Source organism: Crassostrea angulata, chromosome 10 (genome assembly GCF_025612915.1).
Source record: "Crassostrea angulata isolate pt1a10 chromosome 10, ASM2561291v2, whole genome shotgun sequence".
In the NCBI taxonomy this organism is placed as follows: domain Eukaryota; kingdom Metazoa; phylum Mollusca; class Bivalvia; order Ostreida; family Ostreidae; genus Magallana; species Magallana angulata.
The window spans coordinates 48,700,705-48,719,829 of record NC_069120.1 but is presented as its reverse complement, the minus strand read 5'-3'; the positions used below and the strand labels follow the sequence as shown (position 1 = coordinate 48,719,829).

The 19,125-nt window shown below is 34.3% G+C and overlaps 2 protein-coding genes across 2 annotated transcripts in view; one reads left to right on the top strand and one right to left on the bottom strand.

Moving 5' to 3' along the window:
- The window catches only part of LOC128166022 (U3 small nucleolar RNA-associated protein 6 homolog), a 57,237-nt gene extending 49,179 nt beyond the window's left edge, over positions 1-8,058 (top strand). The window contains exons 17-22 of the mRNA XM_052830938.1: positions 23-208; positions 3,123-3,200; positions 3,317-3,423; positions 4,871-4,937; positions 7,432-7,504; positions 7,642-8,058. Of these exons, the coding sequence (XP_052686898.1) occupies positions 23-208; positions 3,123-3,200; positions 3,317-3,423; positions 4,871-4,937; positions 7,432-7,504; positions 7,642-7,802 (672 nt within the window). The 3' untranslated portion in view covers positions 7,803-8,058. The remainder of the gene's footprint in view (positions 1-22; positions 209-3,122; positions 3,201-3,316; positions 3,424-4,870; positions 4,938-7,431; positions 7,505-7,641) is intronic.
- Positions 8,059-8,217: 159 nt separating this feature from the next.
- On the bottom strand, positions 8,218-14,733 carry LOC128164876 (kelch-like protein 18). The gene is made up of 7 exons (XM_052828935.1): positions 13,369-14,733; positions 11,813-11,959; positions 11,545-11,676; positions 10,772-10,948; positions 10,150-10,296; positions 9,634-9,799; positions 8,218-9,285 (listed from the first exon to the last, which is right to left on the bottom strand). Exons 1-7 carry the CDS (start codon positions 14,318-14,320, stop codon positions 9,129-9,131), a joined length of 1,878 nt encoding a protein of 625 aa, XP_052684895.1. The 5' UTR covers positions 14,321-14,733; the 3' UTR covers positions 8,218-9,128.
- Between the last annotated feature and the right edge of the window lie 4,392 nt (positions 14,734-19,125).

Genomic DNA, 19,125 nt, shown 5'->3' with positions numbered 1-19,125 from the left:
AGTATAATTTGAAATTTTGCAGGTAAAACTTCTGTTTGATCTTGGAGAAATTGGACAGGTAGAGACAGTTTTGGAGGATGCTGTCACCAAACACCCCACATGTGTGTCACTATGGAAACGGAGACTGGAAATGATGATAGGGACCAATGCTTCAAAGGAGGTGGTGCTAAAAACCTTCAAGAAGGCCCGAAAGAGGGTTCCTGAAAAAGTAAAGATGAAGAGGGCCTTCTTTGGTGATCTGAGAATCAAGTCTCAATGAGCACTTTTTGAGAAATCAATGTCTTTGTGTCTGTCAGTGTGTGTGTCATTCTCTTAGATTTTATTTTGCTGGTGGCAACAAATGTGCTCTGAGAAATGTATTTATGTATGTATTTTTCTCAGTAATTTGTAGTGAAACTAGGTTAATAGAGTACTGGGTGTATATTTTGATTTATGAATGAACAGTGGGGGTAAGATATTTTAATTATTTACTTTTATTGAGTTGGATTTTCAGTGCAAGAAAATATTATCCATTGTGGTTAAAAAACTGAATGTGAAGGTAGTAACTTATCAAATTTCTGGGACATGAATTCTAAGTTGGGGTTGTGTTCTGGAAAGAATGAAAACAAACCACCCTGAAAATGAATGTGGAAATTGGTTGAACCCAGAACAATAGGGCCACAGATTATGAAGCAAGGTTTTGGATTAAGCATGACATATCAAGTTAAAATCAAATTAGAAATGAAATCAATAAGGGGTCACAGATTCTCCTGATTATGTTTCTGCAAAAGTTTACAATAGTGCACCAATGTTTGAGAATGCTCAGATACCAATTAGTTAAAGGATATAAAAGATATTGGAAAATATGTTGCACATTCAGAATTGAATTTGATTATTTTTGTGTTATTTCTACTTAGTCAAGCGACATGGATGTTCGATGTCCTAAGTCACACATCTGATCTTTATTAGGGTTCAGCCCCAGTAGATAGGTAATTAGATATCCTTTATATGGGACATAAAAAGCAAGGCATTAATACAAACACAAATCAATGGTCTATCATCATCACCTATCATTAACTATAACAGCATCGTTACTGTCAGAGAAAGAGACACACTCTAGATACAAATGTCCTGTCAACCGTCGCAAATTTACGCACTTAGAGATGACGATGCCGATTTTGGGGGAAATTTCTTTTTCGTTGATTTTTTTGGCCATCTTCTAATTACTCTCGTATTAATTGTTAATCATTTATTATTGAGTTAGGAACATATGTTTTTTAACCAGTTAGGCCATTATTGTAGATTTGAAACTGATAGAGTGGTGTACTTGATTTTCTGTAGTCCTGGCGGAGACTGTTGTTTCCAGATCTCTATGCCACAGTCATGTTCTTCAGAACCTACAACAACCTGCCAGTGAATGTCTTGTAGAGAGATAACAATTGACAACTCACAAACCCTACTCAAACCTTTTCTTCAGGTAGAAAAAAGAAAGGCCCAGAAAGTTTGATGATCAATTTTTAATTGATTTTTTACTCCTCTGTCTTAATGATTGTAATAGAAGACGCTGATTTCAGGGGAGATTTCCAGATGAAAGGAAGTCTTGTGTCAGAGGGTGCCTCAAAAACCCAGTGGGGCCATTGTATCAACAACTTAACACTTGGGTGACAAACAGAGGGCAGAAAGCTTAGACAAGAATTGATTGTCATTAAAATATTGATGATAAATTGTTTACTCTCAGCTGTATAGACTCCAGTGTGAAATGTTGACCCACGCAGGACAGAAGAATATTGTTACATATGAATTCATAGAAACTCCATTGCTTCTCTGAGTAAACAAATTAGCTGTGACTTTTGCCTTCTGCTATTGAATGTCCATGGCTAGAGTTTAGTTCTATCAAAAGGAGAGCATTTTCACCACAAAGCCCTAATTGATCTCTTTGATTGGGATCTGGTGTCCTCCATTGTAATCTTCTATTATATTGGATCTGTTGGACGCTATATGTAAATTATTGAACCAGAGAATGGGCATACAAATAGGATCAAATGGATATCTATTCAGCCCTCCCATTGGTCATTCAAAAGGGTTTTTTCTGCTGCTAATGAAAGGCTCATGCTCGATTTCCATGACAATTTTCGGAAGATTTTTGATAAAAAGCTTTAATTACACTTTCATTTCGCTGTCAGCTCTAGGATCTCTTCAATTTCCTCTCATTTACAGGAAAATGGACGCGTTTGACAGCAGAACTGATTTTTCTGTTCAGGGGTTGTCACTACAGATCATTGACATATTTCATTTCTGAGTTATTATCCATGATTTTAGCAACATTGTACATAACACTTCAGAACTTGAAGTCTTCAGATTTTCACCAACACTTACAATTGGGGACTTTTCTGAGTTATTATTCTTGATTTTTGCAACATTGTACATAACACCTCAGAACTTATCAAGTCTTCAGATTTTCACCAACATGCACCCGTACATGTAATAGGTGACTTGTCTGAGTTATCATTAATGATGTTAATAGCAACATTGTATATTACACCTCAGATCTTGTTGACTTAATGCTGCAGACCTCAGATTTTTTGGTGACACTTACATGACACCAATTTCACATATTTGTCAATTGAGGGACAACCAAAACACTACAAGTAAAGAGGGAAAAGGAATTCTGGAGCTAGATTCAGCTAGAATGATTGAACATCATTATATGATTTCAAAGAATTTTAAGGGACCCTAGTAGTCTCTCAGTACACTGTATTTTACTCTCTAAATTTTCCTAAAACTCACACTTGCTGTAATGGTGAAATATTGATGATGAACAGGTGGGATGTGAACTAGGGACAGAATAAGTTTTGGAAAATCATAAGATTATTGTATTTTTCAATATGATTTATAATTTTGAGCATTGAATGTTTTAAGGTGCTAAATTTAAATTCATTGTTATGAAAGTACAATCTATTTTGAACATTGAATTTCTTTAAATTTTATAATTTTTCTATATGACAAAAATTTAATCCATTTTTGTGTCACAAAAGTTTATTTTCATGTTAAACAAATGCCATGTCACAATCTAATATAGGAAATTCTATACTCTTGAAATTTGAGTTTGATGGCTTGTGTAAGAGATCTTGTTATACATACAGGAGAGCTACCCATTATGGATTCTGGTATTGGAATTCTGTGCAGCGTGCAACCTTACAGAAATACAGGATTTATTTGAGGTAATTGTACTGCATTATACCAGCAATCTCACACCTTTTCTTTTATTAACCTATAACATAGGGTGCAGTGGTCAGAATTAATGCAACACCTTTACTCTTTGTTTCCATGACAACAGAAAGGCATCGTGGCTTGTCGAGAAGTCTGCATACCTGTGAAGGAAGCTTACTTGCACTGGACCTGCCTGAAGGAAGGGGTCAAGGCCGCAAGAGAGTTGTATAGCAGGTAACAAAGAAAAACCATGTAGAAATTATTTTTAATATTACTTAATTATCTAATCAGCACAAAAACTGATATCAATTGATTGAAATATAAAAAATATGACAATAGGATCAGGTTTTTTTAACTTTTAAAACGTCACATTGTATTTGCATATTTCCCTGCAAGTTGATGGAGTTTTGTGATCTGGGTACCATAAACTGGTTCTTTGTTCCAGATGACCAATTTTTATACGGCCCTCCAAGGAATAAGTTGTCTACTGCTTTTCATCTTGTATGCATGCTTCTCTGAATTCAATAGGCATCTTAATCTGTTTATTGTAGTGTTTTTATCATCAATGTGCATCCATTAGGGGTAAAATTGTTTGATGTTAGTTTTGATGTATAATTCATTAATGATGGTTCCTTGTGGACATGAAATTCCATCATTACAGAATCTAATTAATTTATGACGGTCAAAATTAATGAAGCAACACTTAATGATACTGTTATCATGGTAAATACATTTTCACAATCTCCACTTAAAAAAAAAATGAGTGGGGGTATATAAAAGAATTAAGTTCATAGCAGGGATACAAAAACACATTTCAAAAGGATGAAATTACATTTTAAATTCACTTAGAGAATGCAGCGAATAACCTTTAATGTTGTTTGATTTGAAAAGGAGTGCAAGTGTTGTGGGTTTTTTTTCCAATGGTGTAAAGACTTCGCCAAGAGTTGATATCAATTACCATACACCTTTACCTATAAAATGTTTGATGGAAAAACTGCATCCCTAGTTGTCAACTCTGATGTAATTCATGCTTTTAGATTTCAGCTTTAATGCTTTTGTTCTCACTCACTTATTTTTTTTACGGATATCAAAGATGGATGTTTCTTTGGGTATATGTCGAAGTATATATAGCGTGGAACAAAAACCATATTTCAGCCACTGAACTGCAAGAAACAAATCTATGAATGGTCTGACATCAGCAATAATTTTTATAACCATGTCAATAAATGTTTCAGTAATTCTACATTGCGAAGGAGAATGGCCGGGGATAGGTTGATGGATTTTTTTACCCTGTCTCCATTAATAATTTAACAGGCCACGCAGTGTACAATTGGTGTGTGTATGGAAGTATTGCATGCAACAAACTCATTTGATTTTTCTTACGTTGACGATAATCTTAGCACCGTTAATTCCACTTGAACCTAATTACCAGTTAAGAGTATGTATTATTTCGGTGAAGCATTAAACTTTCTGCAGCCATTTTGTTTGTGGTGCCGTTTGGGACCTCCCCCCGATGTCCTCCGGTAACCACCAGCTGACTCCAGGTCCATGGGATCACCTAATTGAAGCCAACTTGATTTATCTTCATTGCTTTTTGTCATATCTTAAAGTCAGGTATTTTGTTATTAATTTCAAGTCATTTCCCAAAATGCATTAACGCTTTGTTCATATTTTGTTGCAGACTTCAGCATTTAAAGCCATTATCCCTGGGGTTTTATCACCTGTACATTCAACTGGAAAAAGCTCAGGTAGATCCACTGTAATTGACTTATAAATCTCTCCTTTTTCAGTTTTCAAAAATTTAGTACTTTGTATACAATTTCATACATGTTCAATGAATACATGTGCAGCATAATAAATCTATTTTTCTGTAGTTAGATTATGCAATTAAAACTGATACATGTATAACATATTATGTTCATAAAAAAGATTTCATTTTTTTTCCAATGGAATACTCATAGGAATATATCATCATATTAAATATGACATAATTTGTGATAAGGTTACAAATGTTCAAGAGATGTACTACAAACTATCGGTAACTGTATACTGTGGTTTCATCAATATTCGTTGAATACCAATTTTCGTGGATTTCGTTGTTAAGTTGATCCACGAAATTAAATGTTCATTGAAGTGCAATTTTTATTAACATTTTGTATTGATAGGGTCATTGGCCACGAATTACGTATCCTTGAAACTGTGATTTTTACTTTATCCACGAAATTTGATGCCCTTGAATATTAATGAAACTACAGTATTCACTGCTATGATATTTGCTGACACATAGTTATGAGAACTTGTGCAAATATAGTACATGTATGGTCAACCTCAGAGGAAAATGATGGGTACTAGCTGTATTCAAAGATTTGAGTACTATGGTTAAGTTATACAAATCTAAAATAAGCAGGAGTGGGGACCTTCAGCTTGTACATGTACAATGTATTACACATACATAACAGGTATATTCAGGACATTAAAATTCAACTGTCCTGTGATGTTTAACTGTCCTAAATAAATAATGATGATGTGACAAGTTTATAGAGATAGAATAACAAACATCAAATTGAAGCGCAATCAAAAATTATAATGAAGGGAATCTCAAGTAACTGGAACCATTTTAACAAGAGCTTGGACTTTAGGTAATTGTGTCAAACAGCAATGTGACATAGGCCTGTCTATTTCATTGCTGGCCATTCAGCCATGGCTCTTTGAAATCAAACAAGATTTGTCTGGCTTTTGAGCTAAGACTACACAATCAGTGCATATTTCCCTTGAAACCGATCATTTTTAACTGGTTGTGATGCAAGAAATAGATAGCTACGTCCAACCGAAAGTCCAAGGTCTTGTTAAAATGGTTCTAAAGAAAAAAAAAATTTTCAATCATCTATTTTAGTTCTGTGTTATTTTGATAAAATAGTTAAATTACTTTAGCATCCGTATGCTTCTAATTGAAGATATTATAAATCCTCTAACAGTTTTAAGAAGGTTATAATTTATTCGTTATCTAAAGTCAACAGTAATGGCTTGCAAGAAAGGTTCATGCAATTCCTCAAATTTTAAGAAGAAAATGGTTACACTTGCTCCAAAGAGATGACCTTGGTAATCAGCAATTAACATGACTAATAGCTAGTGTAAACATAGTTGTACCGTTAATCTCTGTAATTAAGACTCCAACTTGGTTCAACCAGTAATAAATGTGATTAGGGCATGAACCTGCAAACTGAAGCTCAGATTTCAGCTATTGGTACAACAAGTTGACAAATTTACAAATAATGTAATCAGAGAAATTTTAAAGTCAGACCAGTTTTTGAAGTTGGCTAGAAAGGAAATATTTGACATTGCCTTAGAACCTTTGAGATACTTTTTGAAAGAGATTAAAATCTGAATGATAAAAAACAAGACCAGAAAAGTTGCCCTTGACAATATTTATTGCATCACTGATACATTGATCCCTATATGTTACTGATCTCTCTATCCATCATTTGTCTCTCTATCCTTCAGTCTGTAGGAGAAAAAAACACATCAATTCACATCACTGAGGCGACACAGACAAGAGACAATCCTCATCTGAAATCGTTCAACATTCTTCATTTTTGTCTTCTTTTTAATATAAATGTCAAAGTTCGTCTGTCCCAGCTATCTTGGATTTTGGCCTCTGATGATGAATTTGGCTGCAAGATGATGGTTTATTTTTCTATGGTTTCTAGAACTTCCTGCTTCTGTTGATTAAGTATCTGACAGTTTTTGGACCCTAGATACTTGATTTTTTTTTTATATGACGGCCTTTTCAAACCTATGGACCCATTATTCACAAGATGGCAAGACCAGCCAAATAAGCTCTTTTATTGCAAGAAAAAACTATAAATTTACACAATCATTGGTAATGCCTAGTAAGATAAAACAAATCAATTTCTGTTGTCACAAAAAAATTTCTTTCTTTTAAAAACAAAACTGATTGTTTTCATTGATTGAAAAATGACACTGCTGTCTAGGTAAATAAAATTGCGTAACATCCCATATATCGTACCTTCTATAACACTGCATTAAATAAATTTAAAGTACCACTAGCATGTACTTTTAGGCAAACATTAGAGAATTAGGTTTTATTTGACAATGAGATACATGTTTGTTCAAAACAAAATTGGTCGGGTATTACCCAGTACATTTACTACTGTCTACAACACAATTTGATGCAATCAATCATCACTGGATTTTAATGCATCTTGTTTCTTTGAATTAAAGGCTAAACAGAAGATAAAATTCTTGAGAACAGCCTATGAAGATGCAGTGAAGGAGTTTGGATCATCTAATCCTGGTATTAAATGATTTTTTAAAGCAATTAAATGGGTATAAAGTAGACACTTCAGTGCAATATGTGAAAGTTTTGAAAGGCAATGAACCCCTTGTTACTTTTTAAGGACATTTTGTAACCTTTTATCTGATTGGTTACAGGGATCTGGATTGACTACATCAGACTGGAGTCGGAACATCCCGATGGGAATGCCGAATCAGCGGCTCAGATCCATTTCAGGGCCCTCCGAAGACTGGAGGGGGAGGCTAACGAAAAATTTGTCACACAACATACACTACTGCAGACAGGACATATCAACTAAAAAAGTTGTTTTGATGCCTGGAGTTCATCCAGTAACAATTTAATTGTGTTGAAAGAACAGTACAGTCCAAGAAGTTGGTTCAAAGAAAATCTCTGGATGTTCAGCATAAGAAATGCTATTTTAATTACATGTTACATTGATCAATGGAGGGATACAAAGATTTTCGTTTTAATATTTCTGAATTATCAAAATCTTCAATACTTGAGTGTTTGTGAAATAGAAAGACAAAAGTTCATAAATAAAGCTATTTTCAGACCTTCAGTGTTTATCTGTTTTATCATGAAGGAATAAAACAATACTATGCTTTCTTTGCTGTTTTATCTGGGAAATGTATATATTGCTACATTGTAGAAAAAATACAACTCACAATAGAAATGATCCCAGCCATTAATTTATAATCTATAAAAAAAGAACAAAGAAAGTATTTCATTTTATTTTATTGTTTAACTCTCTCTTCATATGATTTGTACAGTTAAAATATAACTGTCACCGATGACAACACAAATTGTAAGATAGATAAAAGAGTTTAATAATTTTGATATAAAAAGTTTAATGTATATACATTTTAATCTCAGATCTACATAATGACAAGACTACAATCATTACAACTATGATTTAATACATGTAATGTCATGATATCGACATTGGCAGTCCTAGTACAAGCACGGAATGTATTTAAAATGTGTCAAGGGGGATAACTCATATAACATTAACTTTGCATCAACCTTTCAAAGCTCCTTTTGTCAAAAAGTAACATGTTTATGAGAAGAGACCAGCTCTCCTGTTTACAACCTTACACAGTTTGGATTTCTTCTTAAAACTCAATCTAAAGCATTGTAACAATGCGGAACACATTTACATTAATTAGCAGCCAACAACACAACTTTATATTTGGTATGTTTATTGTGTTCTCCCTTAAGTACTTACAAATGGGAATAGGAGACAATAATTGGTACTCCAGACATTATTTGACAAAAAGGATTGACATTATAAAATCAGTGGTGAAAACTAACCTAGTTTTCATTAAGTTTCTATATATTAATGTTATGTTCATGCAATATCCTTTTTAAAAAGAGACAGTGCAAGATTTTCATGAAAACATATACATGTACAATGAAACAAGAATCATTTATAAATGTATTCTGATATGACATTTGTTCTTTAAAGTAGAATAAAGGAAAGGGGAAGGGGGTTAACTGAATACATGAAAATTACCAAGGGTCATGATAGTGTAGTGATGCTATGTAGGAGTTGTGGATATGGCTTTCATAGGAACCACTTAGTCTTTCAGACAGTCAAAATGCATGTGGAATATTAGCCTGACAATCAGACATTGCAGAATGGGGTGGATCTTTCTTTGTTGATGATTTCTTTCCTGATCACCATGGATACACAACTGAGCCAGCTTCTACTGGACTGCATTTCTGCGATGATTTCCCAGCTGTCCGATTCTGGGTCATAACACTCAATTGTGTCATGATATCTACACAACATAAACAAAACAAGAATTGTACCTTTTTCCAAATAATTATAACATAAAGTTCAAACAAGACAATAAAATATTGTAAACTTGAATGATAATTGTCTGTGACCAAGAAAACCATGCTTTGTCTATACATGTACTTGAATACTAATTGTTGGTAACAGAGAAAATCATGCTTAATCTGTCTATACTTGAGTAATAATTACCAATACCGGTACATAAGAAAATCCTTTATTCTCAAAATAGTCCTTATGAACATTTTATTACAAACAAATAAAATTAGAATTCAAATTATCAATGACACTGTCCCTAAATACCAGTTTAAGTGTTCTTTTTGTATTTGTTTACCTGTCCCATCCCTCCTCGCCCCCACACACATAGATCTTCCCACCCACCACCGCCACTCCAGGGCGGTATCTCCTCTCTGACAGAGACGCTTTCTGGGTCCACTGGTTGGTGCGGGGATTGAAACACTCCACTTTGTTTGTATTCTCTGTGGAAGCATGCCAGCCACCTAAAACAGAGCCACAGAACATCAAACATCAAATTTTAAAACTTTTGTGCAGTTGCATCTTCTGATTAAGCTTTTTCAAATCATATTTCAATACAGAATCTAAATTATGAGTTATATTATTAAATGAATACCGGGTACATGAAAATTAATGTATAAGTTTGGTTTCAATGGTTTTAATAATTGTAACATAGCAACCTCTTTCGAATTACGATAAAAGGAAAAAAAAATACATTTACGGTAGTAGACATATTGTTCACAGAACATGTATAAGTTCTTTTTCCTGCCATTTGTTAAGTTGGAAAAACCTGTACAATTACATTAATTTTTCAAACCCTTGCATGTTTGTATACCTATGATATAAATCATTCCATCCAAGACACAGGCCCCCGAGCCTGAGCGGGGGATCAGCATGGGGGACTTCTCCGACCAGACGTCTGAGCGTGGATTGTAACACTGGACTAACTCTATCCCATCACCATCCTCCAACACAGCTCCACCTGAAAGCAGGTGTATACGTGTATCTAATTACCTGTATACTGCAGAAGTATCTGTATCTAATTATACTATACTTGAGTTAGTGGAATCTGCCTGGTCTAGAAACATTTGAAAATATGAAAATTCCCTTCTAACACAGGTAGTAAACCACCCCCTTCAAAGTAAAAGAACATTAATTGTAATAGATAATATTACATGACAACGGTGATATCATAAAAAGATACTACAGTGCAAAACTTTAATATGTATATATTGTATAAGTTTTATAGGCACTGTGAATGTTACTAACCTGGATTAATTGGACATATAATTAACATACATGTTCAGTATACATGTAATATAATAACTGATCATGGATTTCTTTTTTATATCGGATCATTACTAAATATAATTGCTAGTTTTCAGTTTATATTTTAAGACAGAGGCCGTGTTGAACCCAAAAATCTGGACTGAGTGTATGAACCTTATTTTACAGACCTGTGACAAAGAGACATCCATCCACTGCTGCCACAGCCGGACTGGTCAGAGCCATCTTCATGTTGGAGACGAGACACCAGGCATTGGTGTATAGGTTGTACTGCTCAACAGTATCCAGCCTCATAGAGCCGTCCCAACCCCCAACGGCATACATGTAACCGTCCAACATAGCAAGCCCTGAATGAAAAACATACACCTAAATACATAGAGCCGTCCCAACCCCCGACCGCATACATGTAACCGTCCAACATAGCAAGCCCTGAATAAAAAACATACTCCTGAATACATAAAGCCATCCCAGCTCCTGACGGCGTACATGTAACCGTCCAACATAGCAAGCCCTGAATAAAAAACATACTCCTGAATACATAAAGCCATCCCAGCTCCTGACGGCGTACATGTAACCGTCCAACATAGCAAGCCCTGAATAATTAAACAACCTTCAATATATTCTCATAGTGCCAAAATAGCAAGCCCTGAATATAAAACATATTCCTGAATACAGAGAGTCGTCCCAACCCCCGACGGCATACATGTAACCAGACAGCAACCTAAGTAATAAAACAGAACCTTCAATACAGGCTTATAATATAACCATCCTACCCTAAACAAGATACATGTAACCATCAAACATAGCCAACCCTAAATATTAATAGACTTGTTTTAATAGACCCCTGACATTATGTTACCATGTAACCATCCAGCGTAGCTTGTCCTAAATATTAATACAGATATCTACGAATGTGTCATTACATGAAGGTTCAGACTTTTACCTAGCTCAGATCTGGGGGTTTGCATGCTCTGCATCTCATCCCAGGTATCCAGACAGGGATCGTACCTCCAGACACTCCGGCTCGCATTCCCATCTGGATACTCTCCTCCAGCCAGATAGAGGGAAGCACCACCTGGATATCAACATACTTGGGTTATTGGCTGATTATTGATCTAATTGTGAATAAACATTTTCTGAAAAATTTGAACTTTTTTGACAAACTGTGAAAATATATTTACTCTAGTTATTGAGTCTTGACAAAATCTTACCAACAGAAACAAGTCCGTGTTTACTGATAGCAAACGGGAGACAAGCGAGTGGTTTCCAGGTCAATGTAATAGGGTCAAAGGTCTCCACGCTCCGTAACACCACCTTGTCATCCTCTCCACCCACAGCCACCACCACCTCCACAAAACCTGTCAATCAAACAACCAATACAAACTTCAGTGTTATACCAGTAGTACAGTTACTACTGGAGTATATTTATATAATAGTGTTGTGTTGTGCATGTACTATGCCTAAATAGTAGTCAGGGTTTGATACATAGTGCACGAGCCGGAGGCGAGTGCACTATGTATCAAACCCTGACTACTATTTAGGCATAGTACATGCACAACACAACACTATTGTTATTATTATGCCGACTGTTGAATATACTGACGTGCTTTGGTATTAGTAGCTGTGACGTTCGAGTGTTGACAAGTCGCTGAAAATAATCACTGGAAAAGCAAGCGGTTTTTTCTTCTTCAAATTAATCAATTGATTTGATTGTTTATTTAATCAACAAGTTGTTGTACAATAAAAAGTCAACAAAGGTTTATGTTGTTTTCAAGAAATGAGAGACGTTTGGCCTTACCGAGAAAACTCGAAATGTTTAGCAGACGAAATCTCATTGAATTTCTTTTCTTGAACATTCTTTTTCAAGCGTCATTTAAAAAAGCGTTTTTGTGATTCTCATGTAGAATTTCTTTGAAAATTGTTCAATCAATTTGTTCAAAAGTTTATAGAAAACTTTAACTTTAAAATCACCGTCAATAATGAAGTGTTTTTGGAAAAATGAATAATTTTAATTGCTTGATGTCAGTCGTATATATTTACGTTTTATATATCTAAATACCATTAACTTTAAGAACGGCTAATTTTGGCGTAGCGGTAACGCGTTGGGCTTCAAGCTAGAATGATTTTAGTTCGAGTTCGAATCCCGCTGTCGGCGCTGGAAAGATTTTCGTTGAAAATATTTGCCGTGCTCTATTTCGGCATAGTATGCTTACGCTAAATAAATCCTTTGATACTATGTGAAAATAGATGAGTATTGAATGTATAGTGACAAACTGACAGAAGGCATAATAATATCTACTATAGTCTGTCCCAGCCACCAACACCTCCAAAAACCTGTCAATTAATACATCAACAGAATGTTAGTGTTATAACTATTTCATTGATTTTTTTTGTATGTTCTCCCACATCAACAAATTAACATCCCCAATAAATTATATGTATGAAGTGCATTTTTTATACAGAATAGGTACCGTACTAGGGAATTCACAAAATTACTTCCCCTGGTACTATTAAAAAGTTAATGATTAATCAAACACTGGTCTCTATGAATTTAAATGATTCCACAGAAGTACCTGTACTATCTATTCTTCTATAATAAAAATTATCACTGCTTAAGACCCATTTATTCTAGTATTCTACAGTAAAGTTGATATTGTTTCACTTGTTAATGATTAGTACTGTAGCTGTATTGCACCAACTCTGATTTCCAATGATGCTGATGGATAAGTATAGTTTAAATGTGTGAATTGATGTGATCTATACATACCTGCAGATTTACGTATCCTTGTACGTTTGTTATTGAATTCTGTTCTTCTGTCGGGAAGGAGATGGAAATTTTTGGCCTCATCCACAAGCTTCTTACAAAGTTCACAAGATTTTATGACATCATTTTGTTCCACAAAGTCATGTAAATAGTAAGGATTGATCATGGGTAATCGCACACACTCGAGAACGTGGTGGAATTCACCCAGGCGGTTTTCACTGCTATGGTCCAGCCACCTCATGGCGGCTTCATATACAGTCTCTTCAGAATCCACAATCAATTCGTCATCTGACAGAAGTTCCGTCAATTTGCTCTGGGATAGATTGTTGAACTCTTCAGTTTGTGACACGGCTGTGAAATTCTGCAGAATGAAGTCTCTAGATTTTTGTTGTAGGTCATCACAAGCATGTATTTCTGCAAAACAGTGGATTCCAACAACATTCGTTTCATCCATGTTTTGTTCTAAATAATGGCAGCAGGCTTCCTTGACTTGCATGATTTCAAGTAAATTAGATGCTGCTAAAAGATTCTGAACATTTTGTCTATTTATTGTGATCTCTGATGTATATGCATAATCTAGCAATTTTTCTAGGATGGAGGATTCGATTCCGTTGATGGTGACTTTGTTTTGCTGACTCTCTACCATGTTCCCACTAAACATGGCCTCAAAGTATGAACTAAACGCAGCCAGAACACATCTGTGACACGGGAATTCCCGTCCGTCGACGCATAATGTAACATCACACAGCTTGCTGTTTCGTCTTAAGGTCTGTAATCCCGCTAACATCTGAGCAGGATGGGAAACCTCTGCGTATCTGTAATCGTCGCCGGACTCACACGATCCATTAATGCTCATTACCGACTCCATGCTCCCACGGTTAAGTCCACGCAAGAGAGACGGACAGAAGTTTACAGGTAATGACATGGAGTCCCTCTTTCCTGTGTACACAGACATTCTATGGACTGTTATGATTAAGCAATTCCCTTCCTGTATACTGTTAAAATGAATTTATCAGGTGAAAGATCCTAGGTTCACGTATATGTACAGATACTTTTTTGCATCTTTAAAAAGTATTTTTTGTACACGGGGTCTTACTGTTCATTGCATAATCCTTCACACAGTAAAGCGTACTTCACAACTAGCATGCACAGACAGAATGATGTGTTTTGTTCACCATACTTACAGTGATGTTATGGCATCAACATATCTTCCACAAATAATACATGCATAAGAGTCTGTTGTTGCATGGGCATAAATCTTTATTAGATGTAGTGTTTTGAATTTCTAAATAATGTCACCAGCTCCTTTCGTCTGAATTATTTACTAAAGTAGGCATTCTCATCCTTCTGATTTCTATTTTGCTTCGGTATGTATACCAAACCCGATGTAAATATTTTTTTTTCGCATCAAAGTACTAAAAGTATTGACAGTTACAGACAGTTTCTCAATTTTAGATAAATTTCCATGAAAATTTACTCTTATCTATTTGCATCTATTTTCTGTCAACAAAAATCAGGGTACATTACCAAGCTATATTTGGATTTTCCAAACCTGATTAAAATCAGATCCTTGATCCGCTCCTTGTTTTTTTTATTGCCGGTCTCTGGGTGCGTCAGAGTATTTCTAGTGGTACCAATACCTGTTTGCCAATGGTAACAATTTGTGCCATTAGTGCCATTGGACCCATATGTACTCTGAACGAGTTTGCGTTACTAATAGTAGGATATTTATCAGTGTTAAAAATGGTACGTTTGGTGCACCATTGTTAGCACTGGCTGATAATTTAGCGGAAAATGTCAAATCACGATGCAATATTTTGGCCTCGTTGATCATTTTGCACCAAAAGCATACATTCAGAGATATAATCTGTGTACAGTAAAGTAAAGTACTTTTTCCTGACATTTTTTCTCTCCTACAAAACGTGCGTTTAAATCTTTGAAAAACATATCTAATACCGTTTGTCCAGAGACACATTTGAAAGTCAATGCTATGGTTAATGCCAACAACAATCTAAAGGGTCCTACCCCTAGTGTTTAAAAGGAACCGTTGGTGTTTTGTGGAAGCTATACGTTTTAGAGCTTTTGATGTATGTTTTAGAAGATATATAAAACAAAGTTTTTATAGAGTATATTCTTATCCTTAAAAAATGTTAAGGCCGAATAGATAGCCTACATTACAAGCGAAATATTGGAGAAAACTTTCGATTTCCAAATGTTTTTGGTGCTTTTGATGGCAGTCATATTCCAACCAATGCCCCAAAACACCTGCAACATGCCTACATACACAGAAAGAAAGTATAATCAGTTGTATTTTGGTATGTTACAATGCTTTTAAGAAATTGTTCAACTACAACAAGATTTAAGGTGGAAAACGCTGTGAAATTAATCTGTTGTCTTCAATGCATACACAATATCCGCAATTTTTGTGACGTCATAAAAAGTTACCATTGCTAACAGAGCTCTAGATCGTCTGCAGAAATGTCTGCCTATGGTTAATTTTATCGGCAAACATTGGTATCGTAGGCATACCAAGGGTAAACAAATTTACCAATAGTAATTTTTGTCTGCCAACGGCAGTACTCTGAACGCACCCTTTTCCTTTTGGAGCGACAATGGAAAAAAGGAGCGGATCGATGATTTGATTTTAATCAGATTGGGATTTTCATTATTGTCGCAAACAAAATGCAATAACTATTGAATGCCTGTAAACCGATAAAGTCAGTACATATTTTTCTTTAGAAACTATTTATTCAAAAAGAAAGATATCAGATTATATTTACGGTATTGCGTCGGTGAAATCTCAAAGTGTGAAGATACAACAAAAAATTTATAAAATAATGGAAGATAAGTCGCATCTGACCTTGAAAGTTTGTAACAGACTTGTGTACGGTATTTTGGAATTAAGAATAGATCATTAGTGCTATCAAATAAGACAGAGCTCGCCGAAGGGCAAACTACGTTGCTGTATATTATCATACAACCTCATGCTATGTGTTTCTATTTACAGTTGTTCAATAAACCGGTAAAAGTTTGATTCTATGTCGTGGTCATTCATATACCAAGTCCTTAACTATTTTGGCTTCGGGGAGAATATTATTCAGTGGATTAAGATTTTAAATACAAACTTCCATGCTGCTATTTTACAGTGCGGCCATTTATCACAACAGTTTGTTGTACAAAGGGGATGTAGGCAAGGAGACCCTGTTGCTCCATATTTATTCATCATGTGTGCAGAAATCCTAGCAATAATGATTAAACAAAACAAAGACATTAAAGGTATATTTATTAACGATAATGAACATAAGATATCACAATATGCAGATGACACTTCACAAGCCCTTGATGGTTCACCCAAATCTCTTTTTGCAGCTCTAGAAACCATAGAATTTTTTTCTAGTTTTTCTGGTCTTAAAATAAATACATCTAAGACAAAGATTATTTGGATTGGATCAAAAAAATTTCAGATCAGGTCTATCATCACACAAGATGGAAATTGGATTGGGGGTCAACAACATTTAACGCTTTAGGAATTCAGTTCTCGGTTGATCTTCATAATAATGTCGATATTAATTATAATTTACTAATTCCAAAAATTATAGCTATGGTCCAGCAATGGAAACGACGAGTTCTTACTCCCATTGGTAGAATTACTGTTATTAAAAGTTTGCTCATTCCAAAACTAAATCATTTATTCATATCACTACCAAATCCAAAGAAAGAAACAATTTCATATCTTAACAAAACTATTTTTGAATTTTTGTGGAAATCTAAGATTGATAAAGTTAAGAGGTCAGTCATTACTCGGGACTATTCGTCAGGAGGGTTAAAAATGGTTGACATTAACAATTTTATAACATCTCTTAAGTGTTCTTGGATTAAAATTAAGGCTTACAAAAGCACACAAACCTTGGATGGATTTTTTATTTACCATTTATGGAAATGATTTTTTACAGAAATTATTTGATTTTGGTGATAGTTTTGTAATTGAATGCTTACACAAGGTAAACAATGTTTTTTGGAAAGATGTTATGTTTTATTACCACCTATAAGAATCACCCAAAGGTAAAAGATAATTTTTTAAATACTCCAGTGTGGTATAACTCAAATATACACATAGCAAATAAATATGTTTTTATTAAAGCCTGGTACAAGACCGGTGTAAAGGTTATTCAAGATTTTTATGATGAAAATTGTAATTTTTTAGATATTGAGGAATTTAAATGTAAATACAGTCTCAAGGTTCTATGTACAATGCAATACAATAGTGTAAAAACAGCAATTTTTAAGTTTTTCAAAATGTCTAATATTGACAGGACTTCTGTTAAAAGAAATCCTAATCCATGTATACCATTTCTTTTCCAAACAGTTATACCCCATGAAAAGTGTACAAAAATTATTTATAATGTTTTGAATGAAAATGTAGTTGTTCCAATTGCTGTAACCAAATGGAAAACAGATCTAACGGATTATAATGTTGAAGATCTTACTATATGTGACATTTTTAAGATTTGTTTTAATACTACCAAAGATTCTTCTGTACAATGGCTTCAATTTTGAATTTTACACAAAATTCTTCCAGTTGGCTTCTACCTTAAAAAAATTAATGTCAAAACTACTGACATATGTGGGTTCTGTAAAAGTAATGTTGAAACTATTATACATGTTTTTATTTCTTGTGAGAAAATATATACCCTGTGGAGTGAACTTATATATAGTTTATACATTTACAGAAAGACCTCTGAAAGAGTCGGATTTAATACGTCTAATATTATACTTGGCCAACTTCCATTGTCGTTTAATAACAAAGTCATTAATTTTATAATTCTTTATATGAAACAATATATATTTTGTTGTCTTATGTCAAATAAGATTCCATGTTTAATTGGTTTCCTTTGTCATTTAAAACTAAAATACAATATTGATCGAAAGATATGCTGCAGTACAAACTTGTAAATTACAATATTTTGAAAAATTATGGGATAGTTGGAAATGTATCTTTGATGCTGACATCTAATCTATTTTCGTTATGACTATTTTTTCTATTTCTGTTTTGTCACTTAAACTTTCTTTTTTTTCTTTTCAATGTAGGCAAGTAACCACTAAATAATACATTTAGGTGTTTTTTCATAAGTGTGGGTGTGTATGTGTGTGTGACTGAATGTCTTTTCTGTATGTTTGTTCCTTGAAAAAGAAATAAATTATAAAAAAAAAAAACAACAAAAAACCGGTAAAATTAAGTTCTTTTTCAATATGATTTTTTTATCTGCTTATTCGATTTGAACACAGATAAACAGTTCCTAAATAGCTTTTAATTGTGATTCATTTTAGGTCTAAACCTGAAATTTTCAACATCTAAGATGTAAACAAAATCATGAGCCAAAAAAAAAAGAAGATCGAATTTTGAGCTCTTTATCTCGATTAAATTACTCGACGACTGATATTGTTTCCGTCCAAAGTCTGACCGATGATCAAATTATCGATGCAGTTACTAACAACGACGGATCTAGCGACGATGACAGCGAACCAGTTGACCATGAACCATCAGCAGACGTCTCAATAACCACAAAACAAGCGCAAGTCTACTTGCATATGTTGCAGGTTTGCGTAGAGCGATCCGAGAATGTTCCCGACTCTTTGTTTAAAGCATTCTTTGATATTAATAACCACTTGAAAAAAAACCCATTGTATACTTCGTTATAAACGATATTACGAAGTATTTTTATAGCGGAGTAAATTTACAAGTCCCCAGCACTTCGTTAT